This window comes from Phodopus roborovskii, unplaced genomic scaffold, assembly GCF_943737965.1.
Source record: "Phodopus roborovskii unplaced genomic scaffold, PHOROB, whole genome shotgun sequence".
NCBI lineage: Eukaryota > Metazoa > Chordata > Mammalia > Rodentia > Cricetidae > Phodopus > Phodopus roborovskii.
The window spans coordinates 11,753,047-11,767,857 of NW_026126541.1; the positions used below are offsets into that span (position 1 = coordinate 11,753,047).

The 14,811-nt window shown below is 40.5% G+C and overlaps 1 protein-coding gene across 1 annotated transcript in view; it reads right to left on the minus strand.

The window, feature by feature from the left end:
• Sorcs3 (sortilin related VPS10 domain containing receptor 3) overlaps positions 1-14,811 on the minus strand; it is a 602,076-nt gene that overhangs the window by 140,633 nt on the left and 446,632 nt on the right. Inside the window, exon 7 of the mRNA XM_051199708.1 lies at positions 13,938-14,056. Within this exon, the coding sequence (XP_051055665.1) occupies positions 13,938-14,056 (119 nt within the window). The remainder of the gene's footprint in view (positions 1-13,937; positions 14,057-14,811) is intronic.

The window sequence follows — 14,811 nt, forward strand, 5'->3', positions numbered from 1 at the left end:
GAGCCAACTACCTGTGGATAGAGTGGTCACAAACCCAATAGGAAAACTTACTATCACCATGTTTTTTTTCAAGATAGGGTTTCTCTGTGTAGCTCTGTAGACCAGGCTGGTCTGGAACTCACAGAGATCCACCTGCCTCTGCCTCCCTTGTGATGGGACTAAAGGCATGTGCCACTACTACCTGGCAACCACCATTTTTAAAAATCAATTATTTCTGATTGGATACTAAAATCCCTCGGAAAAGCATGGCTCACCTTCATCAAAGAAGCTTCTGTTTTGCAACAGACGAAAGTTACTAAAAAGATGCACAATTGGTCAAAAGGAAGAAACTAAATGTGTGCAGGGAGCCCAACTCCAACCGGTACATCTACAGTGCAACCCTACATTGTACCCAAGGTTCAGAACATTGTGTAAGATTGTAAAGACAAAGATTGTAAAAGACAAAGGATCAGGCCAGCAACTGTGTGATAGTGTCTTCTAGGACTGACATGGGCACTACACATACCTGTAATGTCTCCAGTATGGTTACCTAACCAAAACTGTTCTGTTAGAGCCTCCTGAATGCCCCTACATGGTCTGGGAAGCTGCATTGCTGTCCCCTCCCCCAAACCCACTCACTCAGAGAGAACAAAGGAAAGGTGCCAAAAGCCCTCTTTTACATTACTGGTGGCTTCCTCCCCTGAAGTTTCCAACCAAGTACCCACCTAAGAGCTCAGCTTTTAACCGTACTTGGGCAAAAACCCAGCTTGTGGGAGACATGTTGACACATCATCAACCCTTCCCTACAATCCGTTTTAGTTGCAGGGAGGTGGGGGTTGGAGGGCAGGGAGCGAACTTCTCTAGCCTGGATCTCTGGGACTGAAGAACTCATCTAACACATCTAGCAAAAGTGCTGCTATATACATTTTCAGTTTGGCTTGATGTGGCTTATTGTGTTAGCAGTGAAACTTTTTATGAAAGGGCAGGAAAACCTACTAATGACCATACAAGTTGACATGCCAAGATGAATGGGGGAAAATTCACAAGGCCCCATCCCTAGATGAAGAGCAATAAGCAACCAAGGACGGCTGAGAAAAGGAAAATCAGTTTTCTCCAGGGAATATTGCAACATAGTAATAATTAAAGAAGACGTCATGGATTCTAGATGTGGAGCAAGGGAAAAGCTGGGGGTAAAACCTGTGTAAACATTTATTTCATGTATAAAATTCTAAATTAAAAAAAACGTAGCAATAAAAAACAGCCACTCATAGCTTGGCAGGGATGGCATACTCCTTTAATCCCAGTCCTGGGGAGGCAGATCTCTGAGTTCCAGGTCAGTCTGGTCTACAGAGGCTAGTTCCTGAAAAGACAGAGACATACAGAGAAGCCTTGTCTTAAAAAACGAAAACAAAACAAACAAAAACAGCTGCTCAGAGGCGAAACAACTTATCTCCCATAAAAAATGAAAATAATTTAATACCCTTAGCTTGCCATACTCCACCCACGTATACTAAAAAGGCAAAGAGATATTGTAGAACACACAGTGAATTGCAGAATTATTCTTCAAGAGTGAGGAAAAGCATCCCTTGCTCTGTAGGCCTGGGATACAGCAGGTGTTATAATTTCCACAGACTCTCATTAGATTTCTTGGGGGGAAACAGGTCTTTTTATTAGGCACTTGCATAGTAAAGCAGCAAGTGAAGAGAGAAGACCGCCAGGCATAAAGGACTGATGTTTGTCAATTGGATGAGCCCTACCCCTGGAGCCTCCCTGCCTCTATGCTGTGATGAGACTACCAGGAGTCATTTACATCTGGATATAATTCATGTTTAGAGGATGGGTTGGGTGGCATTCCTCAGGGTAGGAGGTAAACAGGGAATGAAAACCAAAAACACTGGAAAATCCAAAGCAGAACGAAGGTAGGTAGAGGGAAAGCCACCTGTGTAGGAAGTTAAGACAATACAAGAGAGGAATGGGAAGGATACATGCCATTTAGGATGGAGGACGTGCTGGCAGAGCACTAGTGTTCCAGAATAGGCAGGGCAGCCAGGGGTTCTGCAGATAAACTGGGCAAGTTAACCACTAAGGACCATTGTAAGTATACAATGCACAGGCATCTTTGATAAACTCAGCCAAAGCAATTTCAGTGAGTGGCAGAGGCAGTCCCAGGTGGGTTACAGAGAGAGAAATGAGAAAACAAGAAGACGAATACAGATGGTGCTCAATAAATTAGGTAGCAAATGAAATATGAGACTTGTATAAAAAGGAATGTAGAGTTCAAAGAAAGTTCAGATGCTTTGTTATTTAAGAATAGTAGGTATTTGAAAATATGTGACTATTGATGGAAATGTCAAAGTAGCCATTAGTAAAAATACAAGGGAAACAGAGATGGACTGATAATCTAAGACTCCCAGAAAGCAAGGATGGCAGGGGTTCAGTATTTGCATAGTTCACTCTACCAATAATTCCGGCTACATATTAGGTATTCTGTAAACATCTGAGTCTTCCAAGGAGAGGTAAAGCCTGAGAAAGACAAATTATAAAAGTGTTTTTTAGTTTCATTTGGAGAGAAATGATCCATGAATAGGAACCATGCAATCAGGAATCAGGAAACAGAGGGGAGAGAAAGCCATCCAGGAAAATCACCAACAGGCTGTCATGGTGGCTCAATCCTGCCGGGGTTCTACTGAAGAGAAGTTTGAGCACATGAAGCTTATAGTTGTCCACCTGGCATGGGAAGGGAAGATGCTAAGACACAAGCTACTGACTTTTAGAAAACACAATGTTTCAGAGGTCCTTGACTCCCTCAAGGCTTATGTCTGCCCCAGAATGGTCAAGAGGTCTCTTGTGAGGATCTAAATTGAGGATCGATCAGCCCCAGAGCAAAAAGCTAGTGCCCTGCAGTGTAGCTATGGCAAGGTGATAGCAGGCCTCTCTTACACACAGCTAGTGACAGAGGCGAATATAAGCCAGAAGGACGAGCCGTGAAGCCTATAAGCTGTCCTACCCAAAGGTCCTTGTAAGTGCAGTAGTGCTCTCCATTTATTCTTGAGAGCATCTTAAATACTAGTGGCAACTGTTACACAAAGCCGCTGAATTTAATACATGCCATGTCTCAACTACATGCCAAATGAGGAATGATCCTTGTCACCAGGTATTAAAAACACATGTATTTAAGATTCTGGAAGTGTTTCAACAGTGTACACATAAAGATATCTTCATTGGATTTCATTTGAAGACTGTCTCTATCTTTTTCACTCCCCTTAAAACTTCTGTGTTGTAATTGTGTCCCTAATGATGAAATTGCTATTTATTTAACATTCAAAAAACTCTCCCATTAAAGCTGAATTAACATCATTTAAAATATCACCAAATAGTTTTCTTTGAATAATTACACTCTATTAATTACTGCCATGGGGATTTTTTTTTCTATCAAAAAGAGAACAATTAGAGAAATAGTAGCTACACCACAGAGACAGCTCCCCATCCTATGATGATATATAAAGTAGGCTATTCAATAAAATATCAAAACCTTGAAGAACCAAACGAACCAATACCAAGATACTCTACTTCTTAAAAGATAATTAAAACCCAGAATACATCTGATCTCATGAGATAATGAGAGACTGATTTCTCTGATGGCACTATGGAAGTTATAAGGGGAAGTTTTATCATGAACATACGTTGAACCATGAATTGATCCCATGAATAATTTAAAAAGATGAATTTGGCAAAGAGATTGAGGAATCTTTTATGTGACAGGCTTATAAGAAGCCTTAAAAAAGGTTGTACATACACAAAAGCATGAAGTTGAGTTTTGTATATGGATTGGTGTCAAGTCTTGCCTGTACTTTTCAAAGCATTTCAAAGACATTATTATCTCCCTTGATCCTCACAATATCCTTCCAATTTGCACAGGGCAAGTAGCATGATTCCATTCTGCAGAGATGAGAAGATTAGTGCTCTGAGAGTCTAGGTAACCTATCAGTATTCCTTGACTGGAGGCTGGTAGATCTCTGGATCCAGTATTCCCTGACTGGAGGCTGGTCTTCAAAACCAGGGTTCTTACTGATTTCCAAAGTGGCTGTATGTTTTTGCACTCCCACCAGCAGTGGAGAAGTGTGCCCCTTTCTCCACATCCTCACCAGCATAAACTGTCTTTGGTGTTTTTGATTTTAGCCATTCTGCCAGGAGTAAGATGGTATCTCAGAGTTGTTTTGATTTGTATTTCCCTGATAGCTAAGAACATTTTCTTAAGTGTCTTCCAGCCATTTTAGACTCCCCCATTGATAATTCTCTATTTAATTCTGTACCTGACTTTTTAATTGGATAATTTGGTGTTTTGGTGACCTTTTTCAAATGCGGGGTTGGTGAGTATCTTTTTCCATTCTGTGGGCTGTTGTTTTTATCTTGTTGACTGTGTCCTTTCCCTTACAGAAGTTTCTCAGTTTCAGGAGATCCAGGGCAAACCCATATTTGAGGGAATACAAGTGAATGTGAGTACCAATTTGTTCAGTGAGTGAATGAACCCTCACATGAAAGGAGACCACTTGCAGTCGTGGGAAGCTAGGACAGGACATCATGTAATCTACTGCAGATACCAGAAGCTTTACAAAAATGTGTTCTTGTTTGCCATGTTCTGTAGTAGCCAGGGTTTGAATCATTTGCCAGAGGACCTTTGGGGCGAGTTTTGCTGAGCTAACTATTCTCTAGAATAATCACTAGAAAAGCTATCCTAGAGTGATAAGTGGCAGGGTTCACCCACGAGGCTCAGCATGCAGAAGTCATTGCGAAGTCCCCATTCCCTATAGAGGACAGTCTGTTTCATTTCTCCATGTGGAGCACTGACCATTCTAATAGATTCTTTCCCCTTAAAACATAGCTTCCTCAGAAGAATTAACATCTTCTGGTTTCGTTAAGAAACCCAAGACAGAAAAGGCACCTACAGGTTACCAGATGCCACGGTTTTTCTGGTATGCCTTCAACTCAAGGGCAGCAGGAGATCAAGCACAAAGTCTTCTCCAGAGAGCTGTTGAGATGGCTACCTGCATGGCTTTGCCAGGCCTGAAATAAAAGGTGAGGTGTAAACTGTGCAGTCCCCATACATTTTAGGAGCCGTGTGGGTAGTTTATAAACTTACCATACACAGGAGTAGGGACTAGGATTAGTAGATCCAGGGAATTGCTATTGGCTATGGGAAATGTTTTTCTTTACAGGCATGATGGAAAGGCGAGGTGAAATTTTTATGTGAAATTAATAACTTAAGGAGAAGCCTCATCGATCAATAAAAATAAATCTCATTTACAAGTTTCTTGGTTTATATATATATATATATATATATATATATATATATATATATCTGCACTCTCAAATATATGTGCCCATGGTGTGTGTGTGTGTGTGTGTGTGTGTGTGTGTGTGTGTGTGTGTGTGTATTACTTATATGCAGAGAGGATATGGCTTGAGCTCATGTGCTTTTCTAGTGGCTAGCTGTCCACATATGAAGAGCCTGACCTCTGTCCCACACATAGTGTTATGGCCAGTGGCTTTTAAACACTGTTAGCAACTTGAGCAAAGAAATAAAAAGAGTGAACAAAAAAAGTTACTCTCTCTAAGGAAGTGCTAAGAAGCCAGTTCCCACAATCCTCTTCTACCTTTGTTTTTTGTTCTTTTTTTAATATTTGAAATGATACATAATCTCAGAAATTTACATGTGTTGTGGGCATAATTTTGCTACATGTTTATATTGTACAATGCTCAAATCATAGTACACACACTCACACTCACACACTCACACACACACACACACACACACACACACACACCCTGGAAAACACTTCAGACACCCAGTCTTGTCTTCTGCCAGAGGACATGACCAGAGCAGTCATCACAGACACTCTAATGTGTAGTATTAAACAAGAATTTCTTACTCTTGTCTAAATAGAACGTATTTCCCTTTGAGAAATCACTCTTCATCCTTCTCCCCAGCCTCTGTCAGTCAATGAGATCAACTATTACAAATGTCACATGTGAGTGAAAACATGCAATTTGTGTCTTTCTGTGCCTGGCTTACTTGACTTGGCATAATGATCTCCAGTAAGGTCTGTCTCACACCAAATAATACAATGTTGAGATGGCTCAGCAGTGACAAGAATTGACTGCTCTTCCAGAGGACTCATGTTCAAGTCCCAGCACCCACATAGCAGCTCACAACTGTGAAACCCCAATTCCAGGGAATCTGATACATTCACACCAATGCACATAAAATAAATTTAAATATACTATTTAAAAAATAATGACATACTTTCATTCTCTTCATGGATGAATTGTAAGCCACTGGGGTTACAAATTAGGCACGTTTGGAAGACTACCTATAGCTTTAGTAAAACATGGTGGCATTTTGACATACTATTTTCCTTTCATTTAGGTATATACCTGATGTTTGTTAGTCACTCAAGTTTTCCTGAGATCTATTATAAAGTTGCCAAAAACACCATTTGTCCCCCAGCATGGCAGAAGCATGAAAAGATAGACTGGATCTTTTGAAGCAGGTTTCTTTTGTTGTTTTTGGCTCATCAGAGTTCTATTTCTGCTACCATTACAACCAATACTTAATACAAAATAGTAATACACTCATCAACCACTGAAACATCTTATGCTATACTTGCTGTTACCTACTTCCTAAAATTGTATAACAAATCATCTAACCTCTACAAACTCTATACAAAACTCCTGAGGGACAGCAAATGCCCTTCAGTGGAACACACAGTCCTCAAGGCTAGCTTGCCTTGGAGACACTAGACTCCAGCAGGCCGAGCTGCTCTATACTGCTTTCCCTTTATCGATGGTTATACCTGGAGAAGAGGCTGCAGGGTTAGTGACGGCTCCCCAGCCTGGTATCCTGGCATGCTTCCAGACGTCATCTATGAGTTTACACCTTGGAGAAGTGACTTTGTCAGCTGGCTGGTTTTCCTCTTCCGAGGCATCTCTATTCATGGAACAGAAAGGAACCTTCCTTCCACTTCCCTTGGCTTAGAAACAGATCTTGGTCACCAAAACAATCTAACCTTATCTATAAATACCATAAATAAGTATGTCCTGACATTTATTTCAGTTTTCAAATTCATACTCTTCCAGATGACCAGGAACCCACAAAGCTTCTGAAAATGATTTGAAGTGGGCTTTTTGTTATGTTAAAATGCACACTCAAAGAAATAATCAAAAATAACTGAAAAATAAAGAAAATGACGCTATAAAAATGTCCAATGGCAGAGTCAGATGTGGCAGCCAAATCTGTACTTCCAACGATCAGAAGGCAGAGGCAGGAGAACAGTGAGTTCAAGGCCAGCCTAGGCTGTACAGTGAGACTGTCTCAACACAAACAAACAACATTAAAAAAGAAAGAGATGGGAGGAGCACGAGGGATGCTGGGAGCTGCTGGAGTTGCAATTAGATTTCTTCTGAGATCTTTAGCAACTGGAAAGGAAGGCAAGCCACATTATCTGTACTTGATGAAAGAAAATGGAAGGCTCTCCTCTCCAACAAGTACAAAGAGCCTTGGGTAGAGAGGTCAGGGCACACAGGGCGTCCTGTGCTGTCCTCTCAGTGTGGTCGTATTTCTCCTCCACCACCCATCCTACACTCACCCAGGGCAGGGCGGGGTGAAGAGCTCTTCATTTAGCCAAGAGCAGCATGTGTTTCCTCCTAATGCAACTTACATCACACTGTATTATAATTGTTTAGCTGCCCGTGTTCTCCACCAGGCTGAATGGATTTTAATGTATTTAAATGAATGAATAGAAACACGCACTGAATAACACATTGGGCAATTCCTGCACAGTGGTTTTATAAAAAAAAAAAAAAAAAAAAAAAAAAAAAAATGCGAAGGCGCTCTACACAGAGACATTTCTTATGCAGTGAGTGATTGCCAATTACCTTAAGTTGTCTTATATTGTTAGCTGAAGAAACAAGATCTCCTTGCTTGAAAAAGATAACTAGCTACACTCCCTGAAAATAAGGACCATGCCTTATCTCCTTAGTTCGGTTCAGTCCAATAAACATTTATTGAGTACCAGTCACTATGTGAAGTTCAGGAGAAACAACGATGAATAAGATGTAGTCAGAGCCCTCATAGTTTACAGGCCTGACCAGGAGATACAATAGAAGGAGGCAAGAAGGCAGCTGTGGAGCTTGATCCAACCCAGACTGAGGACCCAGACTGAGGAAGCTAAAAGAAGTACTGTCTACTGCTGAATCTTAATGGCTGAGTTTGTCTCCCAAAGGGGCATCCCAAGCAGAAAGAAAGTGCAGGGAAGGCATGGGTGTCATGGTGTATGCAGGGAGGCTAAAAGGATTTTGTTTATTGAAGGGTTAATTAAAGCAAGGGAGGTATGTGGGAAGCAAACTTAAGGAATTTTTATGAGGCCAACTCATCCAGGGCTCTGACCGGGGAGGTTCTAGCAGACAACACTAAGGAATTGGATTTCTCCCTGCAGGTGATTAACAGCCACTGAAGCTGGGGACATTGGTTTTTATTTTAAATAAAGGACTTTGGAAGGAGTCTGTGAAGGCACTAGAGGTTCGGTGTGCTGATCTGAGAGCAAAGAAACCAGTTAGTAAGCTATAGCTACATTTCAGAAACACATGATAAGGATTTATAAATGGTTTTAAATAGCCAAGTAATTATAATGCACCCCTTTCTCCTCATAAATCATCTCAGAGCAGCGGGCCAAACAAGAAAGAGCAATGCAAACTCCACACTTAATGAAAATTTAACCATGAAATACAATATATGTGGGAAGGAAGCCACATAGATTGTGTTCCAGAAGATTCTGCCTTGTGAGAAAAACTGTTAAAAAAAATTGTTGAATCACACAGAACTGAGAAAGAATGAAATAATACTCTGGATAAACAGAAACAGGACCCTGATCTTTCATCAGAAAAGCTCCTAGATTTTTAGTATTTTGTCACATAAGAGACTCAGGTCATTAAAAAAAAAATAAGCAATAGTTAACCACCTGCATAGGGCTGAGTGTTAGCTTGCTCGTAAATTGCTTTCCCTGTGAACAGAAGACATGAATTCGATCCCTCAGGACACAGCAAAGAAAATATCTGGGTATGGATATGAAATGTAATTCCACAACGGGGGAGGTGGACACAGGTGGATCACTGGCTCAAAATTTAAGATGGATGGAACCCGATCCCAAGGAATGGCATCTGAGGTTATTCTCTGATATCCAAATACGCTCATGTGCACACATCTGTATTTTCATAAATGTGCACCTACACACACAAACACACACACACACACACACACGCACACACACACCTGTATACATAGATCATTCAATGTGAGAAGAGTTTTAAACAAACTATAAGAAACAAGGGAAGATACAACAAGGAGGATGAGGAGGAGGGCAATTGTTTGTTATTGTTATCATCGGTGCAGGAGGAGGGACGGGAGGAAAAGGAGGAACAGAAATTAAAGTATCATCTGACCAAATTCAGAAAAGAAGTTAAACCAGGAAAATTAGACAGAAAGGCCGGGTAAACTACTAAACAGTGTTTCAAGCACAGTGCAAGACTATTTTATCTCATTTTGTTAAAACTGGATGCAGGGTGAAATGCTATCTTAATTTTGTCAGTTTTGTCTTACACATTCTGGGAGCCATAGGAAGAGGGCCCGAACCATGAAACTGAAGTAAAATATGTCTTTCAGGGTATCTTAAAGGGGCTTTTGAATTAACAAAAATGAAAGAGAAATTGAATCATTTGCATGGAAGAGACACATTTCCAGGGGTGAATCAGTGTGCCAACCACAAGGCACAGACAAACACAAACACGATGAAAAATTCCAGGGGGTTAGCAAAAGTAATCAAAGCAACACCCCTCCCTAAATGAGAGCAGGAAAAACAACATAAGACAGCTCAAAGAACAGAATCTCAGATGGCTCTGACCCAGCAATAGTCAGGCACTCAGCAAGAGTCCCAGGGAAAGAGATCGGCACATGCTTTGTAGACCCTGAGAAAGTGATAATCAAACACACAAGGGAAGGTAAGAATATTCCCAGTTGGTCTCAAAGCCTCCATCAAAGGACAACCGAGACAACTGAGAGCCAGATGGAGGAGTTTTCCCAAGAGCCTGTTAGGGACAGGTAAATATATACACCTATAAAACCAAGACCAAAAAACAATGCAGGAATGGGGGGGGGGCATGACAGAATGTGCATGTGCTAAAATACTGAGTTGGCAGCTATGAGTTGGAAAGGGTGGGGATGACTACACAACCCATAATGCATCACAACCCATTAAACACTTCACCCACAGTGCATCACAAAATATTTAAGTCTACCAAAGTCACATGCTAAGAAAGTAAGGCAAAAACTAGAAAATTCTGTAACCAACTTGAAGTGACTGGTGGAAGAATTAATGGGAAGAGGGAAAGCAGAAATGCATGCAACACTCTGGGCTTACCATCATTCATAAGAAGTCAATACATATTGTCCAAAAATAGAAGATTGGTTATCCTGTAAATAGCTATATTCCTAAACTACATAGTTAAAATGAAAGTTAAAGCATTCAGCTCTATGAAAGGAACAGATGGGAAATTAAGGAAGACAGACCATAACAATGATTTTTTAAGTTGCCATAACTACACCCTTAGCAAACACTGGCAGTATGTAAGGCTCATGTGCCATTTCTAGAGAGACCAATGGCTAAACTCCTGTGGCCAGGAAAGGGTTGCTTAAGGTCCAGTGGAAAACCAATTGACACACAGATTAATCTTTGTGGAGCTTGGTTGTAGACTAGTGGCATTCCTTTTCATAATTACGAGTATTTGATAGCTTCAAGTAATAGTACTTAACCCGTGCTTATTTGGTGATTAAAGAAATTCAGTGATTTTTTTGTTTTGTTTTGTTTTTTCTTTCTTTCAAGCTTATGGCCATTTGCCTTATGAGCAAAACAGAAACAAGTGACAGAGTGCCCTACGACCTTTGTGACATTATCTTTCAACTTTTCACTGTGGTCTTATTGGCTGGTTCCTTCTCATCATCCTGAATATAAATATTGGTGTGCTCAGGAACCAGTGTTTGGGTGTTTCCTCTTTTCTGTCTTTTATTACTCCTTTGATTTCTTTTATATGGTTTCCAAATATTATCAAATGTAATACTCAAACTTGCAGTTTATATATTCAGCCACGATAGCCCTATGGAGCCTCTTACAGACTCCCTGGCCTCCCCAGGTATAGGGAGCCCTATGGAGCCTCTTACAGACTCCCTGACCTCCCCAGGTATAGGGAGGCCAGGCCCACCACACTTAGCTCTATGTTTCTATCACTTTGTCCCTGGTCAAGTCATCAAGTCCTAGATAAAAGAGCAATGGCAATATACCATAACATCCAGTTCCTGGTTTATTGTCATCCTTAGCATCCACTATCATGTGACACATTTTATAGAGAAATACGCTTACCATAGTAGAAGATAACAGGCATAGAACACCACTGTTCCAGTGTTATGGTGGAACTTTACAAAGATTGTTATAAAACACAGTCAACACAACCCACGAAGTGGGTGCTACTATTTACTGCTTTTTATAAAAGTCAAAATCAGTTCAAGGTCACACAGATAAGTGGGCAAACCAGATCCTGAGAAAATGCTGTACCCTAAACTAATGCCCATGTGACCCATCACACTCATTGGCAAGTCATCTCTCTCTCTCTCTCTCTGTCTGTCTCTGTCTCTCTCTCCCCCTCCCTCCCTCCCTTTATTCCTCCTCTTCTCTGTGTGTGTGTGTGAGAGAGAGAGAGAGAGAGAGAGTGTGTGTGTGTGTGTGTGTGTGTGCACGTGTGTGCTCGTGCATGTGTTTCCCATAAAAATAATTGCACTAATTCAAGAAATTTCTGTATTCTTTGCCTTAGATCCGGCAGGCAGAGGAGGTACTACACATGTAGCTGACAATGAATCAACCCTTCCTCTTTGCAGCCTCACCTCTTTTAAGCAAAGATTTAAGCTGATTAACTAAAAAGTCTTTGCTTATAGCATAATTAAGAAGTTTTATAATTTTTAAATATTTTTTTTTGGTAAAGCCATCTATCTACCCGAAGAGTTACAGAATACATCATGAAACAATGCACTGGGCAAGGCATAATTTGAAGTTGTGTTTCCAAAGACAGTTCAGCCACATTCATCATTTACACAGTATTACCATTAAGAAAATGACAGTCAGTTTGGTAAATTCATAAATCATACCATGTTCGCATGTTTAAAATTTTTCAGCAAAGATAAAGGAAAACAATTCACCTTATGTGGGGACTATGGAAACAGGAGTTGGATGGAAATAAACATTCAAACCAAGGATGCAGCTAACAGAAGATGCAGATTCCTTCTGCTATGCTAGCTTCTGTCCCAAATGGGCTAATACTGGGTATGTTATCAGCTGTGTCAGGCACAAGCTGATCTTGTTTTTCTGAGCCATGACACCCACCCTAGGGTGTGGAGAGATCTATTAACCATAGGCATCTAGAGCACATGATGGGGTCATGACTCGATGACCTAAAGGCATCAGTATGTGAAGAAACCCACAGGAGTACTCAGGCATTAAGCCCCGGGAGCAAAACACATCAGGTCCAAGGCAGAAAGAAAGAGAAGTGGCTAGAATGGCATAGTTTGCAGAATTTGTGTTCTGTAAACACCTATGAATGAGAGTGGGAAAGCTGTTGATATACCACAACTTTGAGAATCCATGCTGAGATGTTGCCTTCTCCTACTCTCTTTTGAGTTGATTTGGGGTGGCAGTCTACTTCTCCTGGGTTCCTATAAACACAATAAATATTCACCAGCATTGAAACCGTGTGGGGCCAAAGACATAATAATTTAAAATATCATTCTTCCTTCCAGAGTGTAAAATTTGATTTGGAAAGGAGAGGGATCTGTTCACATTTGGCAAGAGATAACTTTAATAACCCACAGACTAGAGAAACATAATCTGGAGCTATAAGGTTCACTTAAGGCAAGGAGCATGCTCACAAAGGAGAAGCCATTCATGTGAGCTGAGAGGCTAAGGAGCAGGCAGAGAAGTTCATTCAGGAGCAAACTCAGGGTAATGACAAAGTTCAAGTTTCCTTTGGGAAACCATTTGCCAAACAATGGAGAGTAAACAATGGGAAAGTAGATTGGAAGCTAAAGGCTGCCATCAAATGTCAAGTTTGATAAATCAACCTGTTATCTATCTATCCAACCAACCATCCATCCATCCATCCATGCATCCATCCATTCATCTATCTATTCACCCATCCATCTATCTATCTCTACCTACCTCTACCTCTCTCTTCCTTTGAAGTATTGCCTTTTATTTTTCTATATTTTCTATCTCCTTAAACTACAAAGTAGACACTGCAAAACTCAAAGATTTCACTTAGTTTCCTTTAACAGTTAATTTTTTTTCAGAAAAAGACTTGAGAGTTGTATGTTATAAAAATAAATATTAAGCTCTGGAAGTGGAAGGGACAATCTAGTAAGTTTTAGACTTTCCCAGAAAGCAAAATCTGGTGTTGTCTAATTCATTGCAGGATTTCACTTCCATGTTTGACAAGCCACTTTAGACAGAAATAGAGCATGGCTTTGATAAATTACTTAAAGTCAAAGCCCATTAGACATTTGACTTTTAATAACCTCCAACCCTAGTCTAACCATCTCAAGACAGCTCTGTTATTGTGAAGTGGCAATCCAACTGAAGAATTCCCTGGGAAAGTGAAATCCCCAGGCAGAACACAGAGCAGGAAAACCTTCAGAATATAGCAGAAGTCTGGAGTCCCCCTGGTGCTTGGAACCACACAGTGCGTGAAGGACAGTGCCCCTGCTCCAAGCCTTGGCATTCTCAGGAAAGCTACCCATGTTTCCTAGCAGGCAGCCAACCTCACTCTGTCTCCCATCCTACCATAGCTACGCTAACAACACTCACCTGAATGAAGATATACTCATCTTGGACAACCAAGGAGCTAATGTCAATGGAGCGGGCAAAGGGTCCACTCCGAGTTGTCTCAGCACATTCCTGGATCCTGCAGGTGAGGTAGTGGGCATCTGAAAGAGAAAGGCAGGGTGGCATTTACCAACAGGGTAAGTGACTAGCCAAGGCCGACGCTAGTGGTGCATGAAGATGGACATCATGTGGGAGCACAGACTAATAATTTTTAAAATAATAATGAGGTTGTCCTTTCTTGTATAAAGAATTTGAAGTTACTATACCTAGGTTAGTCAGGAGAGTGGGAAAAGATTATTGTCTAATCTCATTTACTACTGGTAAAAGAATAAGTTCATTTAGCTGTGGGAAGACCACATTTGAAGAAGCTATTGGAAATTTACATTCATATGTTTTACAGCACTAATTTTAATTCAAGGAACGTTTCCACAGAAAGACTCATACATTTTCACAGAGAGGAAAGGCAGGGATATTCATTGTGACATTATTCACAGCAATGAAAAACTAAAAATAGGCTAAATGTCCATGAATTAAGGAACACTTGAATGAGCTAAGATATAATGTATGACAGAGTACCATGCTCTGTCATTGAAAAACTTGGTAGCTACATATGCATCGACAGACTTTTTCCATGTATATTGTTTTATCGTGTTTTTTAAAGTGCATTTCCCATTATATGCATGTAGAACCTAATTTATGCTTATAAAAAATATGTCTTTAGGTACATAGGTTTGTTCTACAATTACAGAGAGTAGTGTTTTGAAGGCCTCACATAAACATTAGATATGATTACTTTGGGAACAGGACAGACTTAAGTTATTATATATCATGGTAGTATTGCCTGTGAAATTTACAT